Source organism: Oncorhynchus mykiss, chromosome 10 (assembly GCF_057628025.1).
Source record: "Oncorhynchus mykiss isolate SJ-2025 chromosome 10, ASM5762802v1, whole genome shotgun sequence".
In the NCBI taxonomy this organism is placed as follows: Eukaryota; Metazoa; Chordata; class Actinopteri; order Salmoniformes; family Salmonidae; genus Oncorhynchus; species Oncorhynchus mykiss.
This window is the reverse complement of record NC_143031.1, coordinates 2,661,759-2,686,848: the sequence shown is the minus strand read 5'-3', so window position 1 is coordinate 2,686,848 and position 25,090 is coordinate 2,661,759. Positions and strand designations below refer to the sequence as shown.

General features: G+C 41.6%; 1 protein-coding gene across 4 annotated transcripts in view; it reads right to left on the bottom strand.

Moving 5' to 3' along the window:
- Positions 1-25,090, bottom strand: part of LOC110511297 (cell adhesion molecule 2) — a 473,792-nt gene that overhangs the window by 4,193 nt on the left and 444,509 nt on the right. For all 4 annotated transcript variants that reach the window (XM_090188763.1, XM_090188764.1, XM_090188762.1 and 1 more), the window contains one exon: positions 2,410-2,532. In XM_090188763.1, coding sequence (XP_090044889.1) covers positions 2,410-2,532 — 123 coding nt within the window. The remainder of the gene's footprint in view (positions 1-2,409; positions 2,533-25,090) is intronic.

Genomic DNA, 25,090 nt, shown 5'->3' with positions numbered 1-25,090 from the left:
ACAGGTGTCCTATCTCTCTGATAGACCAGGTACCTGACTACTAAACAGGTGTCCTATCTCTCTGGCCTACCAGGTACCTGACTATTAAACAGGTATCCTATCTCTCTGACAGACCAGGTACCTGAATATTAAACAGGTGTCCTATCTCTGACAGACCAGGTACCTGACTATTAAACAGGTGTCCTATCTCTCTGACAGACCAGGTACCTGACTATTAAACAGGTGTCCTATCTCTCTGACATACCAGGTACCTGACTATTAAACAGGTGTCCTATCTCTCTGACAGACCAGGTACCTGACTATTAAACAGGTGTCCTATCTCTCTGACAGACGAGGTACCTGACTAATAAACAGTGTTTTAGATACAGGTGGTCAGGTGTCTTACTATCAGGAGACCTGTCGTCAGGTGTGTTACTATCAGGAGACCTGTCGTCAGGTGTGTTACTATCAGGAGACCTGTAGTCAGGTGTGTTATTATCAGGAGACCTGTCGTCAGGTGTGTTACTATCAGGAGACCTGTCGTCAGGTGTGCTATTATCAGGAGACCTGTAGTCAGGTGTGTTATTATCAGGAGACCTGTAGTCAGGTGTGTTACTATCAGGAGACCTGTCGTCAGGTGTGTTATTATCAGGAGACCTGTAGTCAGGTGTGTTACTATCAGGAGACCTGTCGTCAGGTGTGTTATCTCTATGTGTTTTACAGGTGTTGTGTGTTACTATCAGGAGACCTGTAGTCAGGTGTGTTATAATCAGGAGACCTGTCGTCAGGTGTGTTATTATCAGGAGACCTATAGTCAGGTGTGTTACTATCAGGAGACCTGTCGTCAGGTGTGTTATCTCTATGTGTTTTACAGGTGTTGTGTGTTACTATCAGGAGACCTGTAGTCAGGTGTGTTACTATCAGGAGACCTGTCGTCAGGTGTGTTATCTCTATGTGTTTTACAGGTGTTGTGTGTTACTATCAGGAGACCTGTCGTCAGGTGTGTTACTATCAGGAGACCGGTCGTCAGGTGTGTTACTGTCAGGAGACCTGTAGTCAGGTGTGTTACTATCAGGAGACCTGTAGTCAGGTGTGTTACTATCAGGAGACCTTTCGTCAGGTGTGTTATCTCTGTGTTTTACAGGTGTTGTGTGTTAATATCAGGAGACCTGTCGTCAGGTGTGTTACTATCAGGAGACCTGTCATCAGGTGTGTTACTATCAGGAGACCTGTCGTCAGGGGTGTTACTATCAGGAGACCTGTCGTCAGGTGTGTTACTATCAGGAGACCTGTCGTCAGGTGTGTTACTATCAGGAGACCTGTCGTCAGGTGTGTTACTATCAGGAGACCTGTCGTCAGGTGTATTATCTCTATGTGTTTTACAGGTGTTGTGTGTTACTATCAGGAGACCTGTCGTCAGGTGTGTTATCTCTATGTGTTTTACAAGTGTTGTGTGTTACTATCAGGAGACCTGTAGTCAGGTGTGTTACTATCAGGAGACCTGTCGTCAGGTGTGTTATCTCTATGTGTTTTACAAGTGTTGTGTGTTACTATCAGGAGACCTGTAGTCAGGTGTGTTACTATCAGGAGACCTGTAGTCAGGTGTGTTACTATCAGGAGACCTGTCATCAAGTGTGTTACTATCAGGAGACCTGTCGTCAGGTGTGTTATCTCTAAGTGTTTTACAGGTGTTGTGTGTTACTATCAGGATACCTGTCGTCAGGTGTGTTATCTCTATGTGTTTTACAGGTGTTGTGTGTTACTATCAGGAGACCTGTCGTCAGGTGTGTTATCTCTATGTGTTTTACAGGTGTTGTGTGTTACTATCAGGAGACCTGTCGTCAGGTGTGTTACTATCAGGAGACCTGTCGTCATGTGTGTTACTATCAGGAAACCTGTCGTCAGGTGTGTTATCTCTGTGTTTTACAGTTGTTGTGTGTTACTATCAGGAGACCTGTCGTCAGGTGTGTTACTATCAGGAGACCTGTCGTCAGGTGTGTTACTATCAGGAGACCTGTCGTCAGGTGTGTTACTATCAGGAGACCTGTAGTCAGGTGTGTTACTATCAGGAGACCTGTCGTCAGGTGTGTTACTATAAGGAGACCTGTCGTCAGGTGTGTTACTATTAGGAGACCTTTCGTCAGGTGTGTTATCTCTATGTGTTTTACAGGTGGTCAGGTGTGTGATCTCTATGTGTTTTACAGGTGGTCAGGTGTGTTATCTCTATGTGTTTTACAGGTGGTCAGGTGTGTTATCTCTATGTGTTTTACAAGTGGTCAGGTGTGTTATCTCTATGTGTTTTACAGGTGGTCAGGTGTGTTATCTCTATGTGTTTTACAGGTGGTCAGGTGTGTTATCTCTATGTGTTTTACAGGTGGTCAGGTGTGTTTTACATGTGTTGTGTGTTACAGGTGCTGTCACATGTTTTACCTTTATGCCTGGCTAGGTAGCGGCCCAAAAAGATGATTAGACACAAGGTAACGAAGACCACCACCGCCACCACTCCACCAATCAGAGCATGGTCTGGTCCGCGCTGCCCCATGGCGTTGGGATCTGGAGAGAGAGGAGGGAAGGAGAAGAGGGGGAGTGCGGGAGGGAGAGTTAAGGAGGGGAGGGAGGTTGAGTTTTATGATATTTATTTTATCTCTCAGATATCGGACAGACAACTTCCTTTTGATTTTCGTTTTGTCTCCGTTCCACTGGTCCACCTTATAGAGGCTAGACCTGTTATGCTATAATAATGGTTATCCCCACACACACCTACACACACACACACCTTCAAACCTGCATACACACACACACACACACACACACACACACACACACACACACACACACACACACACACACACACACCTTCAAACACACACACACACACACACACACACACACACACACACACACACACACACACACACACACACACACACACACACCTGCATACACACACACCTTCAAACACACACACACACACACACACAGCTGCATACACACACACCACCTCTGCCTAAGTATGTCAGGTTATGGATACAATATCCCCATCCGAGTCCGTGTGGTTCCTGCTCTGAAAATAATCTGTGGCACAACCTCATCCAGGCCACAGAAGGCCAACTTATAAAAACATGGCTATTATGTACTAAATGAGGAAAGGTTTGTGTTGTTAATAAAGTTAATTCTACAGTATAATTTCACCGGGTCATCTAATTCACAGCAACAGGAGACACGTTGAAATATGACTTTATTCTCTACATTAATTATATATAAATATTGCCACTTTATTCACAACATTATTTAGACATTATTCTCAAAAAAAGTACTGCAAAGTACCACTAACCGTTCGTGTTTCTTTTATTTTCTCTTGAAGCAGAATATAAATATAATATACCAGTGAATGTAGATGAAAATGCAGACCATGTTCAGGGTAATCAGGAAGAAGACTACAGACCATGTTCAGGGTGATCAGGAAGACGACTACAGACCATGTTCAGGGTGATCAGGAAGAAGACCTGACTATAGACCATGTTCAGGGTAATCAGGAAGACGACTACAGACCATGTTCAGGGTAATCAGGAAGACGACTACAGACCATGTTCAGGGTAATCAGGAAGAAGACGACAGACCATGTTCAGGGTAATCAGGAAGAAGACGACAGACCATGTTCAGGGTAATCAGGAAGAAGACCTGACTACAGACCATGTTCAGGGTAATCAGGAAGACGACTACAGACCATGTTCAGGGTAATCAGGAAGAAGACTACAGACCATGTTCAGGGTAATCAGGAAGAAGACTACAGACAAAGTTCAGGGTAATCAGGAAGAAGACGACAGACCATGTTCAGGGTAATCAGGAAGACGACTACAGACCATGTTCAGGGTAATCAGGAAGACGACTACAGACCATGTTCAGGGTCATCAGGAAGAAGACCTGACTACAGACCATGTTCAGGGTAATCAGGAAGAAGACTACAGACCATGTTCAGGGTAATCAGGAAGAAGACCTGACTACAGACCATGTTCAGGGTAATCAGGAAGAAGACTACAGACCATGTTCAGGGTAATCAGGAAGAAGACTACAGACCATGTTCAGGGTAATCAGGAAGAAGACTACAGACCATGTTCAGGGTAATCAGGAAGACGACTACAGACCATGTTCAGGGTAATCAGGAAGACGACTACAGACCATGTTCAGGGTAATCAGGAAGAAGACTACAGACCATGTTCAGGGTAATCAGGAAGACGACTACAGACCATGTTCAGGGTAAATCAGGAAGACGACTACAGACCATGTCCTCTATGAAGTAAACCTTGCAAGTGCACTATATAGGGAATAAGGTGCCATAGGGCTCTGGTCTAAAGTAGTGCACTATATAGGGAATACGGTGTCATAGGGCTCTGGTCTAAAGTAGTGCACTATATAGGGAATAGGGTGCATTAGGGCTCTGGTCTAAAGTAGTGCACTATATAGGGAATAGGGTGCATTAGGGCTCTGGTCTAAAGTAGTGCACTATATAGGGAATACGGTGTCATAGGGCTCTGGTCTAAAGTAGTGCACTATATAGGGAATAGGATGCCATAGGGTTCTGTCCAAAGTCGTGCACTATGTAGTGTGCCATTTGGGACCTAGGCTTTGTTAGGTGCCCTTCCCACTACTCCACAGAGGCTTTCTCTCATATCCTAGCGTTTGACCTATGCCCTAGTTTCTGTCCTGTGTCCTGTTTTTTAAATCCTCACAGAATGGAATGAATACTGAATATTTGATTAACTTCATCCAGCCCAGACACATCGTATGTGGTTTTGTCTTCACTGACACCAAACTATAGCAGACGTATGACTTGTAGCTCATTTCTGTGCTGAGGTATTTGGTATTTGTATGTGTGTTTGGGTGTAACAGGCCATGACAGAGGGCTGATAGGGGGCAGTCAGACAGACAGAGAGAACAGAGGGAAGAGAGAGAACTGAATGCATTAACAGACAGTCCTCTCTCTCCTTTTCTCTATCTCCACCTCAACCCCCCCGCTCTCTCCTTTTCTCTATCTCCACCTCAACCCCCCCCCGCTCTCTCCTTTTCTCTATCTCCACCTCAACCCCCCCCGCTCTCTCCTTTTCTCTATCTCCACCTCAACCCCCCCCCGCTCTCTCCTTTTCTCTATCTCCACCTCAACCCCCCCCCCCCCGCTCTCTCCTTTTCTCTATCTCCCCTTCTCTCTACTTTCTCATCAACCCAGGTGGCGCAAATTCAACATTCCTCAGCTGTCCGCTCTACTGACCAAGCAAGACCACAGCAGCGTGACCACAGTGTGTGTGTGTGTGTGTGAGTGTGTGTGTGTGTGTGTGTGTGTGTGTGTGTGTGTGTGTGTGTGTGTGTGTGTGTGTGTGTGTGTGTGTGTGTGAGTGTGTGTGGGCGAGTGTGTGTGTGTGTGTGTGTGTGTGTGTGTGTGTGTGTGTGTGTGTGTGTGTGTGTGTGTGTGTGCGTGCGTGTGAGTGTGTGTGTGTGTATGAGTGTGTGTGGTCGAGTGTGACAGCCAGGGCATTCGGACCGTGGAGGGTTATGGAGCAATACAAAGCCTGATGCTTACATGTTTTAGAGAGATAGTTGGGGGTATAGATGGGGCGAGAGAGAGAGAAGACAGAAAGAGAGGAGAGAGAGAGAGAGACATGACAGCGAGAGGACAGAGAGAGCACAGACAGAGGACAGAGAGAGAGGGTTGGGGGTATAGATGGGGCGAGAGAGAGAGAAGACAGAAAGAGAGGAGAGAGAGAGAGACATGACAGCGAGAGGACAGAGAGAGCACAGACAGAGGACAGAGAGAGAGGGTGAGAGAGAGGACAGAGAGAGAGGACAGAGAGAGAGGACATAGAGAGCACAGACAGAGGACAGAGCGAGAGAGGACAGAGAGAGATGGAGAGAGAGAGAGGACAGAGAGAGATGGAGAGAGAGAGAGGACAGAGAGAGAGACATGACAGCGAGAGGACAGAGAGAGCACAGACAGAGGACAGAGAGAGAGGGAGAGAGAGAGAGGACAGAGAGAGAGGACAGAGAGAGAGGACATAGAGAGCACAGACAGAGGACAGAGCGAGAGAGGACAGAGAGAGAGGACAGAGAGAGAGAGGACAGAGAGAGATGGAGAGAGAGAGAGGACAGAGAGAGATGGAGAGAGAGAGAGGACAGAGAGAGATGGAGAGAGAGAGAGGACAGAGAGAGAAAGAGAGAGGACAGAGAGAGAGAGAGAGAAAGAGAGAGGACAGAGAGAGAGGACAGAGAGAATGACCACAGCAGTGCTGTTAGCAATAATTTCCCGGGACTGTGCCTCAAAACCTGCCGTTAACCTGGCCCACCACTCCACCCTGGTCCACCACTCCACCCTGGTCCACCACTCCACCCAGGTCCACCACTCCACCCTGGTCCACCACTCCACCGTGGTCCACCACTCCACCCTGGCCCACCACTCCACCCTGGCCCACCACTCCACCCTGGTCCACCACTCCACCCTGGTCCACCACTCCACCCTGGTCCACCACTCCACCCAGGTCCACCACTCCACCCAGGTCCACCACTCCACCCAGGTCCACCACTCCACCCTGGTCCACCACTCCACCCAGGTCCACCACTCCACCCTGGTCCACCACTCCACCCTGGTCCACCACTCCACCCTGGTCCACCCAGGTCCACCACTCCACCCTGGTCCACCACTCCACCCTGGTCCACCACTCCACCCTGGTCCACCACTCCACCCTGACCCACCACTCCACACTGGCCCACCACTCCACCCTGACCCACCACTCCATCCTTACCCACCACTCCACCCTGGTCCACCACTCCACCCTGGTCCACCACTCCACCCTGACCCACCACTCCACCCTGGCCCACCACTCCACCCTGGCCCACCACTCCACCCTGGCCCACCACTCCACCCTGGTCCACCACTCCACCCTGGCCCACCACTCCACCTGCCCAAGCCCCTTCCTGCAACAGGCCCAACCCCACTATTACACCTGCCCAACCCCCACTATTACACCTTCCCAAGCCCCTTCCTACAACAGGCCCAACCCCACTATTACACCTGCCCAACCCCACAATTACACCTGCCCAACCCACATTATTACACCTTCCCAAGCCCCTTCCTGCAACAGGCCCAACCCCCACTATTACACCTTCCCAAGCCCCTTCCTGCAACAGGCCCAACCCCCACTATTACACCTGCCCAACCCCCACTATTACACCTTCCCAGCCCCATCCTGCAACAGGCCCAACCCCCACTAATACACCTGCCCAAGCACCTTCCTGCAACAGGCCCAACCCCCACTAATACACCTTCCCCAGCCCCATCCTGCAACAGGCCCAACCCCCACTATTACACCTCCCCCCCCAACCCCCATCCTACAACCTAAGAGGTATGTATCAGATGCTCAACATGCTCTGCTCACACCTACTGTAATGGTCCGGGCCTAAACCACAACAGAAACAACACTAGACACTAAACAACACTAGACACTATGGAACACAGAGCTTTTACTATCTCATCCTGGAATATAAAGGTCTTTGGCCTAAAGTGCAGGAACACAGACTTGTCATCCTACAAGAAACATGGTATAGAGGAGATGGACCCACTGGTTACAGAGAGCTGGTAGTCCCATCCACCACACTACCAGGTGGGTGGTATAGAGGAGATGGACCCACTGGATGACCTCTAGGTTACAGAGAGCTGGTAGTCCCATCCACCACACTACCAGGTGGGTGGTATAGAGGAGATGGACCCACTGGTTGCCCTCTAGGTTACAGAGAGCTGGTAGTCCCATCCACCAAACTACCAGGTGGGTGGTATAGAGGAGATGGACCCACTGGTTGTCCTCTAGGTTACAGAGAGCTGGTAGTCCCATCCACCACACTACCAGGTATGAAACATGGTATAGATGAGACGGACCCAACTATTAAAGACGACCAGAACCCACTGGATTCTCCAATTACATTGAATGAACTACAGGACAAATTACAAACCCTCCAACCCAAAAAGGCCTGTGGTGTTGATGGTATCAATGAAATTATCACATATACAGACCACAAGTTCCAATTGGCTATTCTTAAACTCTTCAACATCCTCCTCAGCTCTGGCATCTTCCCCAATATTTGGAACCAAGGACTGATCACCCCAATCCACAAAAATTGAGACAAATGTGACCCCAATAACTACCGTGGGATATGCATCAACAGCATTATCATTAACAGCAGACTGATACATTTCCTCAGTGAAAACAATGTACTGAGCAAATGTCACATTGAATTTTTACCAAATTACCATAGGACAGACCACGTATTCACCCTGCACACCCTAATTGACAACCAAACAAACCAACACAAAGGCAAAGTCTTCTCATGCTTTGTTGATTTCAAAAAAGCTTTTGACTCAATTTGTCTTGAGGGTCTGCTATACAAATTGATGGAAAGTGGTGTTGGGGGTAAAACATACATTATTCTAAAATCCATGAACACAAACAACAAGTGTGTGATTAAAATTGGCCCTGACAGTGAATCTCAGTAAGACAAAAATAATGGTGTTCCAAAAAAGGTCCAGTCGCCAGGACCACAAATACAAATTCCATCTAGACACTGTTGCCCTAGAGCACACAAAAAACTATACATACCTTGGCCTAAACATCAGCACCACAGGTAACTTCCACAAAGCTGTGAACGATCTGAGAGACAAGGCAAGAAGGGCATTCTATGCCATCAAAAGAAACATAAATTTCAACATACCAATTAGGATCTGGCATAAAATACATGAATAATTTATAGAACACATTGCCCTTTATTTTTGTGAGGTCTGGGGTCCGCTCACCAACCAAGAATTCACTCAATGGGACAAACACCAAATTGAGACTCTGCATGCCGAATTCTGCAAAAATATCCTCAGTGTACAACGTAGAACACCAAATAATGCATGCAGAGCAGAATTAGGCCGATACCCACTAATGATCAAAATCCAGAAAAGTGCCGTTAAATTCTACAACCACCTGAAAGGAAGCGATTCCCAAACCTTCCATAACAAAGCCATCACCTACAGAGAGATTAACCTGGAGAAGAGTCCCCTAAGCAAGCTGGTCCTGTTCACAAACACACCCCACAGAGCCCCAGGACAGCAACACAATTAGACCCAACCAAATCATTAGAAAACAAAAAGATAATTACTTGACACATTGGAAAGAATTAACAAAAAAACAGAGTAAACTAGAATGCTATTTGGCCCTAAACAGAGAGTACACAGCAGCAGAATACCTGACCACTGTGACTGACCCAAAATTAAGGAAAGATTTGACTATGTACAGACTCAGTGAGCATAGCCTTGCTATTGAGAAAGGCCGCCGTAGGCAGACATGGCTCTCAAGAGAAGACAGGCTATGTGCTCACTGCCCACAAAATGAGGTGGAAACTGAGCTGCACTTCCTAACCTCCTGCCCAATGTATGACCATGTTAGAGACATACAGTGGGGCAAAAAAGTATTTAGTCAGCCACCAATTGTGCAAGTTCTCCCACTTAAAAAGATGAGAGAGGCCTGTAATTTTCATCATAGGTACACTTCAACTATGACAGACAAAATGAGAAAAAAAATCCAGAAAATCACATGGTAGGATTTTTAATGAATTTATTTGCAAATTATGGTGGAAAATAAGCATTTTGTCTGTCATAGTTGAAGTGTACCTATAATGAAAACTACAGGCCTCTCTCATCTTTTGAAGTGGGAGAACTTGCACAATTGGTGGCTGACTAAATACTTTTTTGCCCCACTGTGTATTTCCCTCAGATTACACAGACCCACAAAGAATTAGAAAACAAAGCCGATGTTGATAAACTCCCATATCTACTGGGTGAAATACCACAGTGTGACATCACAGCAGCAAGATTTGTGACCTGTTGCCACAAGAAAAGGGCAACCAGTGAAGAACAAACACCATTGTAAATACAACCCATATTTATGTTTATTTATTTCCCTTTTCTACTTTCACTATTTTCACATCGTTACAACACTGTACATATACATAATATTACACTGTATATAGACATATACAGTGCCTTGCGAAAGTATTCAGCCCCCTTGAACTTTGCAACCTTTCGCCACATTTCAGGCTTCAAACATAAAGATATAAAACTGTATTTTTTTGTGAAGAATCAACAACAAGTGGGACACAATCATGAAGTGGAACGACATTTATTGGATATTTCAAACTTTTTTAACAAATCAAAAACTGAAAAATTGGGCGTGCAAAATTATTCAGCCCCCTTAAGTTAATACTTTGTAGCGCCACCTTTTGCTGCGATTACAGCTGTAAGTCGCTTGGGGTATGTCTCTATCAGTTTTGCACATCGAGAGACTGACATTTTTTCCCATTCCTCCTTGCAAAACAGCTCGAGCTCAGTGAGGTTGGATGGAGAGCATTTGTGAACAGCAGTTTTCAGTTCTTTCCACAGATTCTCGATTGGATTCAGGTCTGGACTTTGACTTGGCCATTCTAACACCTGGATATGTTTATTTTTGAACCATTCCATTGTAGATTTTGCTTTATGTTTTGGATCATTGTCTTGTTGGAAGACAAATCTCCGTCCCAGTCTCAGGTCTTTTGTAGACTCCATCAGGTTTTCTGCCAGAATGGTCCTGTATTTGGCTCCATCCATCTTCCCATCAATTTTAACCATCTTCCCTGTCCCTGCTGAAGAAAAGCAGGCCCAAACCATGATGCTGCCACCACCATGTTTGACAGTGGGGATGGTGTGATCAGCTGTGTTGCTTTTACGCCAAACATAACGTTTTGCATTGTTTCCAAAAAGTTCAATTTTGGTTTCATCTGACCAGAGCACCTTCTTCCACATGTTTGGTGTGTCTCCCAGGTGGCTTGTGGCAAACTTTAAACAACACTTTTTATGGATATCTTTAAGAAATGGCTTTCTTCTTGCCACTCTTCCATAAAGGCCAGATTTGTGCAATATACAACTGATTGTTGTCCTATGGACAGAGTCTCCCACCTCAGCTGTAGATCTCTGCAGTTCATCCAGAGTGATCATGGGCCTCTTGGCTGCATCTCTGATCAGTCTTCTCCTTGTATGAGCTGAAAGTTTAGAGGGACGGCCAGGTCTTGGTAGATTTGCAGTGGTCTGATACTCCTTCCATTTCAATATTATCGCTTGCACAGTGCTCCTTGGGATGTTTAAAGCTTGGGAAATCTTTTTGTATCCAAATCCGGCTTTAAACTTCTTCACAACAGTATCTCGGACCTGCCTGGTGTGTTCGTTGTTCTTCATGATGCTCTCTGCGCTTTTAACGGACCTCTGAGACTATCACAGTGCAGGTGCATTTATACGGAGACTTGATTACACACAGGTGGATTGTATTTATCATCATTAGTCATTTAGGTCAACATTGGATCATTCAGAGATCCTCACTGAACTTCTGGAGAGAGTTTGCGGCACTGAAAGTAAAGGGGCTGAATAATTTTGCACGCCCAATTTTTCAGTTTTTGATTTGTTAAAAAAAGTTTGAAATATCCAATAAATGTCGTTCCACTTCATGATTATGTCCCACTTGTTGTTGATTCTTCACAAAAAAATACAGTTTTATATCTTTATGTTTCAAGCCTGAAATGTGGCAAAAGGTCGCAAAGTTCAAGGGGGCCGAATACTTTCGCAAGGCACTGTATATCATTACAACACTGTATATAGACATATATATCATTACAACACTGTATATAGACATATATATCATTACAACACTGTATATAGACATATATATCATTACAACACTGTATATAGACATATATATCATTACAACACTGTATATAGACATATATATCATTACAACACTGTATATAGACATATATATCATTACAACACTGTATATAGACATATATATCATTACAACACTGTATATAGACATATATATCATTACAACACTGTATATAGACATATATATCATTACAACACTGTATATAGACATATATATCATTACAACACTGTATATAGACATATATATCATTACAACACTGTATATAGACATATATATCATTACAACACTGTATATAGACATATATATCATTACAACACTGTATATAGACATATATATCATTACAACACTGTATATAGACATATATATCATTACAACACTGTATATAGACATATATATCATTACAACACTGTATATAGACATATATATCATTACAACACTGTATATAGACATATATATCATTACAACACTGTATATAGACATATATATCATTACAACACTGTATATAGACATATATATCATTACAACACTGTATATAGACATATATATCATTACAACACTGTATATAGACATATATATCATTACAACACTGTATATAGACATATATATCATTACAACACTGTATATAGACATATATATCATTACAACACTGTATATAGACATATATATCATTACAACACTGTATATAGACATATATATCATTACAACACTGTATATAGACATATATATCATTACAACACTGTATATAGACATATATATCATTACAACACTGTATATAGACATATATATCATTACAACACTGTATATAGACATATGACATTTGTAATGTCTTTATTCTTTTGGAACTTCTGTGAGTGTCATGTTTACTGTTCATTTTTATTGGTTATTTCACTTTTGTTTATTATCTACTTCACTTGCTTTGGCAATGTTAACACGTTTCCCATACCAATAAAGCCCCTTGAATTGAATTGAGAGAGAAACAGAGAGAGAGAGAGGAGACCACAACCATTCTTCTCTGTACGATTTAATATTGAGGCGACATAGCAAACTGCTCTAAATATTTATAATCTCTTCTCCATAGCCTCACGGCTCCTTTAAATGAAAGAGGTTTAAGGGTTCGAGGCCCACAGTGAACTACAAACCTCAACAACCTTGACTAACACCTTTCCGTTTTTAAATCGGAATAGTGTTTAAAGATGGTGTCAAAATGAAACACGTAACTCTTGGTTCATTTCAGGGAAATGAGGGAAACCTAAAGATAAGTACAAACACTTCTGAAGTGATTGACAGTCGCTGGATTTCACCCTTAACAACCGTAACGAGGTTAAAATAAAAATATTTCACTTTTAGTGACTGATTATATAGAAGTGCAATGAGATGGAAAGAAGACGTTATTAAATGTGAATAGGGGTGTGTGTGTGTGTGTGTGTGTGTGATGATCGTATTAATGAGTTATCGGTTCCAATGAACAGATCAATTAGGCATTTAAACACTCAGACGGAGAAGGAGACAGACACCATGGGAGACCCATGTTTTAGATAGACAGGTATAATCTCTAGGATCACCATCACCTACTGATAAGGGTCTCTGCATATAAATACTTAGGGATGATGAACTGTCTATTAAAATGCATGTTGACGAACTTTATACACGGCTAAAAATCAAGCTAGGCTTCCTCTTCAGAAACAGGACGTGTTTGTCCTCTATAAATAGAAGACAGATTGTGCAAGCTACTTTTATGTCTGTTACAGATTATGGGGATATTATTTACATGAAGGTTACGGCATCAACACTTACATCGCTGGATGCTACTTATCATTGCACACTCAGGTTTATTACGGGTTGCTAGCTACAGAACTCACCACTGTGTTTTATATCGTAATGTGGGTTGGACTTCGCTGTCCGTGAGACGAGAACAACATGCTCTCGTGTTTATCTATAAAGCACTTCTGAATAAACTACCTTCTTATTTATCATCACTCATCAACATTAGAATTCCTAAAACCAGGTCTCAAGCATGGATTACACTTGAGGCCCATGTGATCTCCACAGAGTTGGGTATGGATTCCACTTGAGGCCCATGTGATTTCCACAGAGTTGGGTATGGATTCCACTTGAGGCCCATGCGATCTCCACAGAGTTGGGTATGGATTCCACTTGAGGCCCATGTGATCTCCACAGAGTTGGGTATGGATTCCACTTGAGGCCCATGTGATCTCCACAGAGTTGGGTATGGATTCCACTTGAGGCCCATGTGATTTCCACAGAGTTGGGTATGGATTCCACTTGATGCCCATGTGATCTCCACAGAGTTGGGTATGGCTGCCTTTTCCTGTTACGCTCCTCACCTATGGAATAGCCTCCAGACTAAACTTAAACCTGAGGCTCTTGTCCCCCTGTCACTCATTTTAAACATTTATTGAAGCATTTTTATTTTTTGCATTGCTTGTAACTGGGAATGTTGCATTGCTTGTTTTGGGGAATGTTCTTGTGCTGTTAGGGGAATAATCTGTTAGTAGAATAACCTGTTAGGGGAATAACCTGTTAGTAGAATAACCTGTTAGGGGAATAACCTGTTAGTAGAATAACCTGTTAGGGGTATAACCTGTTAGTAGAATAACCTGTTAGGGGAATAACCTGTTAGGGGAATAACCTGTTAGTAGAATAACCTGTTAGGGGAATAACCTGTTAGTAGAATAACCTGTTAGGGGTATAACCTGTTAGTAGAATAACCTGTTAGGGGAATAACCTGTTAGGGGAATAACCTGTTAGTAGAATAACCTGTTAGGGGTATAACCTGTTAGTAGAATAACCTGTTAGGGGAATAACCTGTTAGTAGAATAACCTGTTAGGGGAATAACCTGTTAGTAGAATAACCTGTTAGGGGTATAACCTGTTAGTAGAATAACCTGTTAGGGGAATAACCTGTTAGGGGAATAACCTGTTAGGGGAATAACCTGTTAGTAGAATAACCTGTTAGGGGTATAACCTGTTAGTAGAATAACCTGTTAGTAGAATAACCTGTTAGTGGAATAACCTGTTAGTGGAATAACCTGTTAGTGGAATAAACTGGTAGGGGAATAACCTGTTAGGGGAATAAACTGGTAGGGGAATAACCTGTTAGGGGAATAACCTGTTAGGGGAATAACCTGTTAGTGGAATAACCTGTTAGGGGAATAACCTGTTAGGGGAATAACCTGTTAGGGGTATAACCTGTTAGTAGAATAACCTGTTAGTAGAATAACCTGTCATAGGAATAACCTGTTAGGGGAACAACCTGTTAGGGGAATAACCTGTCAGGGGAATAACATGTTAGGAGAATAACCTGTTAGGGGAATAACCTGTTAGGGGAATAACCTGTTAGGGGTATAACCTGTTAGTAGAATAACCTGTTAGTAGAATAACCTGTCAGGGGAATAACCTGTTAGGGGAACAACCTGTTAGGGGAACAACCTGTCAGGGGAAAAACATGTTAGGGGAATAACCTGTTAGGGGAATAACCTGTTAGGGGAATAACCTGTTAGGGGAATAACCTGTTAGGGGAATAACCTGTTAGGAGAATAACTTGTTAGGAGAATAACCTGTTAGGAGAATAACTTGTTAGGGGAATAACATGTTAGGGGAATAACCTGTTAGGGGAATAACTTGTTAGGGGAATAACCTGTTAGGAGAATAACCTGTTAGGAGAATAACCTGTTAGGGGAATAACCTGTGTGTAAATGTAATCTGTTGCTGTATGTTTTTATTGTGTTATCTGTGATGGTTTTGTCTTGTGTAGTTTCTTAATCATTGTACCTAAACTGTATGTGTAAACATGTATACGCAGGGCCCAGCTGTAACAGAGACCTTGGTCTTAGTCTGTGTTCCTTGTTGAAATAATAATGTTTTAGATAGAAGGGTATAATCTCTAGGTTCACCATCACCTACTGCGCGATCAGTACTATATTACTCAGTACTATATTACCCAGTACTATATTACACAGTACTATATTACACAGTACTATATTACTCAGTACTATATTACCCAGTACTATATTACTCAGCACTGTATTATATTACCCAGTACTATATTACTCAGTACTATATTACCCAGTACTATATTACCCAGTACTATATTACCCAGTACAGTATTACCCAGTACTGTATTACCCAGCACTATATTACCCAGCACTATATTACTCAGTACTATATTACTCAGTACTATATTACTCAGTACTATATTACTCAGTACTATATTACTCAGTACTATATTACTCAGTACTATATTACTCAGTACTATATTACCCAGTACTATATTACCCAGCACTATATTACTCAGTACTATATTACTCAGTACTATATTACTCAGTACTATATTACCCAGTACTATATTACCCAGAACTATTTTACCCAGTACTATATTACCCAGTACTATATTACACAGTAATATATTACTCAGTACTATATTACCCAGTACTATATTACTCAGCACTGTATTATATTACCAGGTACTATATTACTCAGTACTATATTACCCAGTACTATATTACCCAGTACTATATTACTCAGTACCATATTACCCAGTACTATAGTACTCAGCACTATATTACTCAGCACTGTATTACTCAGTACTATATTACCCAGCACTATATTACTCAGTACTACATTACTCAGTACTATATTACCCAGCACTATAATACTCAGTACTATATTACACAGTACTATATTACCCAGTACTATATTACTCAGTACTATATTACTCAGTACTATATTACCCAGTACTGTATTACCTTGTACTATATTACCCAGTACTATATTATATTATATTACCCAGTGCTATATTACCCAGTACTATATTACCCAGTACTATATTACCCAGTACTGTATTATATTATATTACCAAGTACTATATTACCTAGTATTATATTACCCCGTACTGTATTATATTACCCAGTACTATATTACTCCGTACTGTATTGCCCAGTACTATATTACTCAGTACTATATTACTCAGTACTATATTACCCAGTACTGTATTATATTACCCAGTACTATATTACCCAGTACTGTGTTACTCAGTACTATAATACCCAGTACTGCATTACTCTGTACTATATTACTACATTACTCAGTACTGTATTACCCAGTACTATATTACTCAGTACTATATTACCCAGTACTATATTACTCAGTACTATATTACACAGTACAATATAACTCACTCAGTACTATATTACTCAGTACTGTATTATATTATATTACCCAGTACTATATTACCCAGTACTGTATTACCCAGTACTATATTACCCAGTACTGTATTACCCAGTACTGTATTACCCAGCACTATATTACCCAGCACTATATTACTCAGTACTATATTACTCAGTACTATATTACTCAGTACTATATTACCCAGTACTATATTACCCAGAACAATTTTACCCAGTACTATATTACCCAGTACTATATTACACAGTACTATATTACTCAGTACTATATTACCCAGTACTATATTACTCAGCACTGTATTATATTACCAGGTACTATATTACTCAGTACTATATTACCCAGTACTATATTACCCAGTACTATATTACTCAGTACCATATTACCCAGTACTATAGTACTCAGCACTATATTACTCAGCACTGTATTACTCAGTACTATATTACCCAGCACTATATTACTCAGTACTACATTACTCAGTACTATATTACCCAGCACTATAATACTCAGTACTATATTACACAGTACTATATTACCCAGTACTATATTACTCAGTACTATATTACTCAGTACTATATTACCCAGTACTGTATTACCTTGTACTATATTACCCAGTACTATATTATATTATATTACCCAGTGCTATATTACCCAGTACTATATTACCCAGTACTATATTACCCAGTACTGTATTATATTATATTACCAAGTACTATATTACCTAGTATTATATTACCCCGTACTGTATTATATTACCCAGTACTATATTACTCCGTACTGTATTGCCCAGTACTATATTACTCAGTACTATATTACTCAGTACTATATTACCCAGTACTGTATTATATTACCCAGTACTATATTACCCAGTACTGTGTTACTCAGTACTATAATACCCAGTACTGCATTACTCTGTACTATATTACTATATTACTCAGTACTGTATTACCCAGTACTATATTACTCAGTACTATATTACCCAGTACTATATTACTCAGTACTATATTACACAGTACAATATAACTCACTCAGTACTATATTACTCAGTACTGTATTACATTATATTACCCAGTACTATATTACCCAGTACTGTATTACCAAGTACTATATTACCCAGTACTGTATTACCCAGTACTGTATTACCCAGCACTATATTACCCAGCACTATATTACTCAGTACTATATTACTCAGTACTATATTACTCAGTACTATATTACCCAGTACTATATTACCCAGAACAATTTTACCCAGTACTATATTACCCAGTACTATATTACACAGTACTATATTACTCAGTACTATATTACCCAGTACTATATTACTCAGCACTGTATTATATTACCAGGTACTATATTACTCAGTACTATATTACCCAGTACTATATTACCCAGTACTATATTACTCAGTACCATATTACCCAGTACTATAGTACTCAGCACTATATTACTCAGCACTGTATTACTCAGTACTATATTACCCAGCACTATATTACTCAGTACTACATTACTCAGTACTATATTACCCAGCACTATAATACTCAGTACTATATTACACAGTACTATATTACCCAGTACTATATTACTCAGTACTATATTACTCAGTACTATATTACCCAGTACTGTATTACCTTGTACTATATTACCCAGTACTATATTATATTATATTACCCAGTGCTATATTACCCAGTACTATATTACCCAGTACTGTATTACCTTGTACTATATTACCCAGTACTGTATTATATTATATTACCAAGTACTATATTACCCAGTATTATATTACCCCGTACTGTATTATATTACCCAGTACTATATTACTCCGTACTGTATTGCCCAGTACTATATTACTCAGTACTATATTGCTCAGTACTATATTACCCAGTACTGTATTATATAACCCAGTACTATATTACCCAGTACTGTATTACTCAGTACTATATTACCCAGTACTGCATTACTCTGTACTATATTACTATATTACTCAGTACTGTATTACCCAGTACTATATTACTCAGTACTATATTACCCAGTACTATATTACTCAGTACTATATTACACAGTACTATATAACTCACTCAGTACTATATTACTCAGTACTGTATTATATTATATTACCCAGTACTATATTACCCAGTACTGTATTACCCAGTAGTGTATTACTCAGCACTGTATTACTCAGTACTATATTACCCAGCACTATATTACTCAGTACTACATTACTCAGTACTATATTACCCAGCACTATATTACTCAGTACTATATTACCCAGTACTATATTACCCAGTACTATATTACTCAGTACTATATTACTCAGTACTATATTACACAGTACTATATTACTCAGTACTATATTACTCAGTACTATATAACCCAGAACTATATTACCCAGTACTATATTACTCAGTACTATATTACTCAGTACTATATTACCCAGTACTATATTATATTATATTACCCAGTGCTATATTACCCAGTACTATATTACCCAGTACTATATTACCCAGTACTGTATTACCTCGTACTATATTACCCAGTACTGTATTATATTATATTACCAAGTACTATATTACCCAGTATTATATTACCCCGTACTGTATTGCCCCGTACTGTATTGCCCAGTACTATATTACTCAGTACTATATTACCCAGTACTGTAATATATTACCCAGTGCTATATTTCTCCGTACTGTATTACTCAGTACTACATTACTCAGTACTATATTGCTCAGTACTATATTACCCAGTACTGTATTTCTCAGTACTATATTACCCAGTACTGTATTACTCAGTACTATTCTACTATATTACTCAGTACTGTATTACCCAGTACTATATTACTCAGTACTATATTACCCATTACTATATTACCCAGTACTATATGACTCAGTACTATATTACACAGTACTATATTACTCACTCAGTACTATATTACTCAGTACTGTATTATATTATATTACCCAGTACTATATTACCCAGTACTATATTACCCAGTAGTGTAATACTCAGTACTATATTACCCAGTACTGTATTACTCAGTACTATATTACTATATTACTCAGTACTGTATTACCCAGTACTATATTACTCAGTACTATATTACCCATTACTATATTACCCAGTACTATATTACTCAGTACTATATTACACAGTACTATATTACTCACTCAGTAGTATATTACTCAGTACTGTATTATATTATATTACCCAGTACTATATTACCCAGTACTGTATTACTCAGTACTATATTACTATATTACTCAGTACTGTATTACCCAGTACTATATTACTCAGTACTATATTACACAGTACTATATTACTCACTCAGTAGTATATTACTCAGTACTGTATTATATTATATTACCCAGTACTATATTACCCAGTACTGTATTACTCAGTACTATATTACTATATTACTCAGTACTGTATTACCCAGTACTATATTACTCAGTACTATATTACCCAGTACTATATTACTCACTCAGTACTATATTACTCAGTTCTGTATTATATTATATTACCCAGTACTATATTACCCAGTACTGTAATACTCAGTACTATATTACTATATTACTCAGTACTGTATTACCCAGTACTATATTACTCAGTACTATATTACCCAGTACTATATTACTCAGTACTATATTACACAGTACTATATTACTCACTCAGTACTATATTACTCAGTTCTGTATTATATTATATTACCCAGTACTATATTACCCAGTACTATATTACACAGTACTATATTACTCACTCAGTACTATATTACTCAGTTCTGTATTATATTATATTACCCAGTACTATATTACCCAGTACTATATTACTCAGTACTATATTACACAGTACTATATTACTCACTCAGTACTATATTACTCAGTTCTGTATTATATTATATTACCCAGTACTATATTACCCAGTACTGTATTACCCAGTACTGTATTACCCAGTACTGTATTACCTCGTACTATACTACTCAGTACTATATTACCTAGACTTATATTAAAGCAGTACTATTTTAATCATTACTCTATTAAACAGTACTATTTTACTATGTGGTATCTCTTGTCTTTAATGCATTCTCTCCTCTCTCTGTGTGTGTGTGTGTAGTTGTTTGCATGTTTGCGTGTGTAGCTGGTTGCATGGAAACATACAATGTGTATGTACTGGAGGAATGGGCATGGCTTTCAAGATGAAAGACTTTTAGGAGAGACTTATGTGGGACAGCGGGATACAGTCTGACACACACACACACACACACACACACACACACACACACACACACACACACACACACACACACACACACACACACACACACACACACACACACACACACACACACACACACACACACACACACACACACACGATCTCTCTCTCTGTCCCACATTGAGGTACCAGTGAAAGCGTGTGGGACCCAACTCTAGATCATAAAATGTTAATTATGTTTTCAGAACAAATTACTGATAATTATTTAATAAAGTAAACCAATTATTAAGTATGAATTAATGATTTAATATAAACAACTTTGTCCTAAAATACAGGAAGTAAAAACAGAACCACCCAGAAGAAGAAGAAGAGCTGATCTTTTTAGTGGATAACATATAATAACAAGGAAGACAAAACTACAAGGCTAGCACTGTCCTCTTTGTACTATGGTCCAGAAGTGGGCCAGGTATTCTGGGTCAAGGTTAGTGCTTCCTCTTGGTACTATTGTCCAGAAGTGGGCCAGGTGTTCCTGTTCCGGGTCAAGGTTAGTGCTTCCTCTTGGCATGCTGACTGCAGGAGTGTCCACCAGAGATGTTGCAAGACAATTTCATATTAATTTCTCTACCTTAAGCCACCTAAAACATCGTTTTAGAGAATTTGGCAGTACTTCCAACCGGCCTCACAACGTCAGACCACGTGTTTGTTGTTGTGCATGGCATCATGTGGGCGAGAGGTTTGTTGATGTCAACGTTGTAAACAGAGGGCCCCATGGTGGTGGTGAGGTTATGGTAATGGGCAGGCATAAGCTACAGACAACAAACACAATTGCATTTTATCGATGGAAATTTGAATACATAGAGATACTGTGATGAGATCCTGAGGCCAATTGTCGTGCCATTGATCCACCGCCATCACCTCATGTTTCAACATGATAATGCACGGCTCCTTGTTGCAAGGATCTGTACACAATTCCTGGAAGCTGAAAATATCCCAGTTCTTCCATGGCCTGTATACTCACCAGACATGTCACCCATTGAGCAGGCTTGGGATGCTCTGGATCGACGTGTATGACAGACACTTATACGAAGTATGAGTGTGTGTGCTTGCTTGTGTGTGTGTGTGTGTGTGTGTGTGTGTGTGTGTGTGTGTGTGCGTGCCAATGCTTCCCTAAGGATTACTCAAAGTGTCTTGTGCCGTAGTAACGAATGGAGGGAACTATTAGCTGGAATTTATATTCTCCTTCAGCCAGGAGGATGGAATGATTTCTCTCTCTCTTTCTCTTCCCACTGCCCTTTTATACCTGATCACAGCTGTAACTCTTCCCCTGACGCATCTAAATGTGACAGATCATCAATAACCCAGAGCAGACTAAGTGGAGGACCCACACGTTACCTTTTAATTCCTGGAGAGGAGGGTGGAAAGAAGAGATGGGTAGAGGCAGAATGAGAGAGGATGGAGAGAGAGAGACTAAGTGGAGGAGATATGCATTACATTTTAATTGCTGGAGAGGAAGGGAGAGAAGGTGGAGAGAGAGGGAGGGAGAGAAGGTGGAGAGGTGAGGGGAAGAGAAGGGTGGAGAGGTGAGGGGAAGAGAAGGGTGGAAAGAGAGGGAGGGAGAGGAAGGTGGAGAGAGAGGGAGGGAGAGGAAGGTGGAGAGAGAGGGAGGGAGAGGAAGGTGGAGAGAGAGGGAGGGAGAGGAAGGTGGAGAGAGATGGAGGGAGAGAAATGTGGAGAGAGTGGAAGGGAGAGGAAGATGGAGAGAGAGGAAGGTGGAGAGGAGAGAGAACGGTGGAGAGGTGAGGGGAAGAGAAGGCAGAGAGAAGGAGAAAATGGCGGAGATGTGAAAGGGGGAGAGAAAGGTGTTGAGAATGAGAAAGAAAAAGTGGCAAGAGAGAGGGTGGCAAGAGAGAGACTAAGTGGAGGAGATACGCATTAACTTTAATTCCTGGAGAGGAGGGAGGGAGGAGAGAACTGTGGATGCGTGGAGAGAGAGAGAGGGAGAGAGAAGGAGAGTGGGGAGGAATATAATGGAGAGAGAGAGAGAGAGAGAGAGAGAGAGAGAGAAAGAGGAATGTAAGGGAGTGAGGGAGGGAGAGAGAGTGGGGAGGAATATAATGGAGCGAGGGAGAGAGAGAAAGAGAGAAAGAGAGAGGGAGAGTGGGGAGGAATATAATGGAGCGAGGGAGAGAGAGAGAGAGTGGGGAGGAATATAATGGAGCGAGAGAGAGAGAGAGAGAGAGAGAGAGAGAGAGAGAGAGAGAGAGGGAAGGAGGAATGTAAGGGAGTGAGGGAGGGAGAGAGAGAGTGGGGAGGAATGTAAGGGAGCGAGGGAGCGAGAGAGAGTGGGGAGGAATGTAGGGGAGCGAGGGAGGGAGAGAGAGTGGGGAGGAATGTAAGGGAGCGAGGGAGCGAGAGAGGGTGGGGAGGAATGTAAGGGAGCGAGGGAGTGAGTAGAATAAATGTAGAAAAAGTGAGGCAGAGGGAGAGAAGATGTACCCAAGGCCGTTGTCTCAATATTTAACTACCCTCCTAGAGGAAGCAGCGACCAGAACCAGAGCCTTTACTACATCTCTCCTCTCCCTCTGTCCTTCCATTAAAAGCTTTAAGATTCAGATTAATGGCAAGGGTAATATTTAGATGAGCGTATCTCAGAGGAATATAAGGAATTCAGTATTACTCTCTGGCTATCCTATCAAATCACAGGTCAATGTGAGGGGGTACAGGTCAATGTGAGGGGGTACAGGTCAATGTGAGGGGGTACAGGACTATGTGAGTGGGTACAGGTCAATGTGGAGGGGCTACAGGCCAACGTGAGGGGGTACAGGTCAATGTGAGGGGGTACAGGTCAATGTGGAGGGGTACAGGACTATGTGAGTGGGTACAGGTCAATGTTAGGGGGTACAGGTCAATGTGGAGGGGTTAGAGGTCAATGTGCGGGGTTACAGGTCAATGTGAGGGGGTACAGGTAAATGTGGAGGGGTTAGAGGTAAATGTGGAGGGGGTACAGGTCAATGTGGAGGCTATATGTGGGGGTACAGGTCAATGTGAGGGGGTACAGGTCAATGTGAGGGGGTACAGGTCAATGTGAGGGGGTACAGATCAATGTGCAGGGGTATAGGTCAATGTGAGGGGGTACAGGTCAATGTGGAGGGGTAGAGATCAATAACAAACCCCTAGCGATACATTGTCTGAATGGGGGCAGCCAGCAGGGTGAAGGACGTCTCCATGACAGCAAGGAGAGATCCCTCCCTAGTTACAGTAGAGGTAAGGCAGCCCTAACACCAGACCTTAGCAAGGAGAGATCCCTCCCTAGTTACAGTAGAGGTAAGGCAGCCCTAACACCAGACCTTAGCAAGGAGAGATCCCTCCCTAGTTACAGAAGAGGTAAGGCAGCCCACCAGAATTTAGCAAGGAGAGATCCCTCCCTAGATACAGTAGAGGTAATCTCTTCCCTAGTTACAGTAGAGGTAATCTCCTCCCTAGATACAGTAGAGGTAATCTCCTCCCTAGATACAGTAGAGGTAATCTCCTCCCTAGATACAGTAGAGGTAATCTCCTCCCTAGTTACAGTAGAGGTAATCTCTTCCCTAGTTACAGTAGAGGTAATCTCCTCCCTAGTTACAGTAGAGGTAATCTCCTCCCTAGTTACAGTAGAGGTAATCTCCTCCCTAGTTACAGTAGAAGTAATCTCCTTGCTAGTTACAGTAGAGGTAATCTCCTCCCTAGTTACAGTAGAGGTAATCTCTTCCCTAGATACAGTAGAGGTAATCTCCTCCCTAGATACAGTAGAGGTAATCTCCTCCCTAGATACAGTAGAGGTAATCTCCTCCCTAGTTACAGTAGAGGTAATCTCTTCCCTAGTTACAGTAGAGGTAATCTCCTCCCTAGTTACAGTAGAGGTAATCTCCTCCCTAGTTACAGTAGAGGTA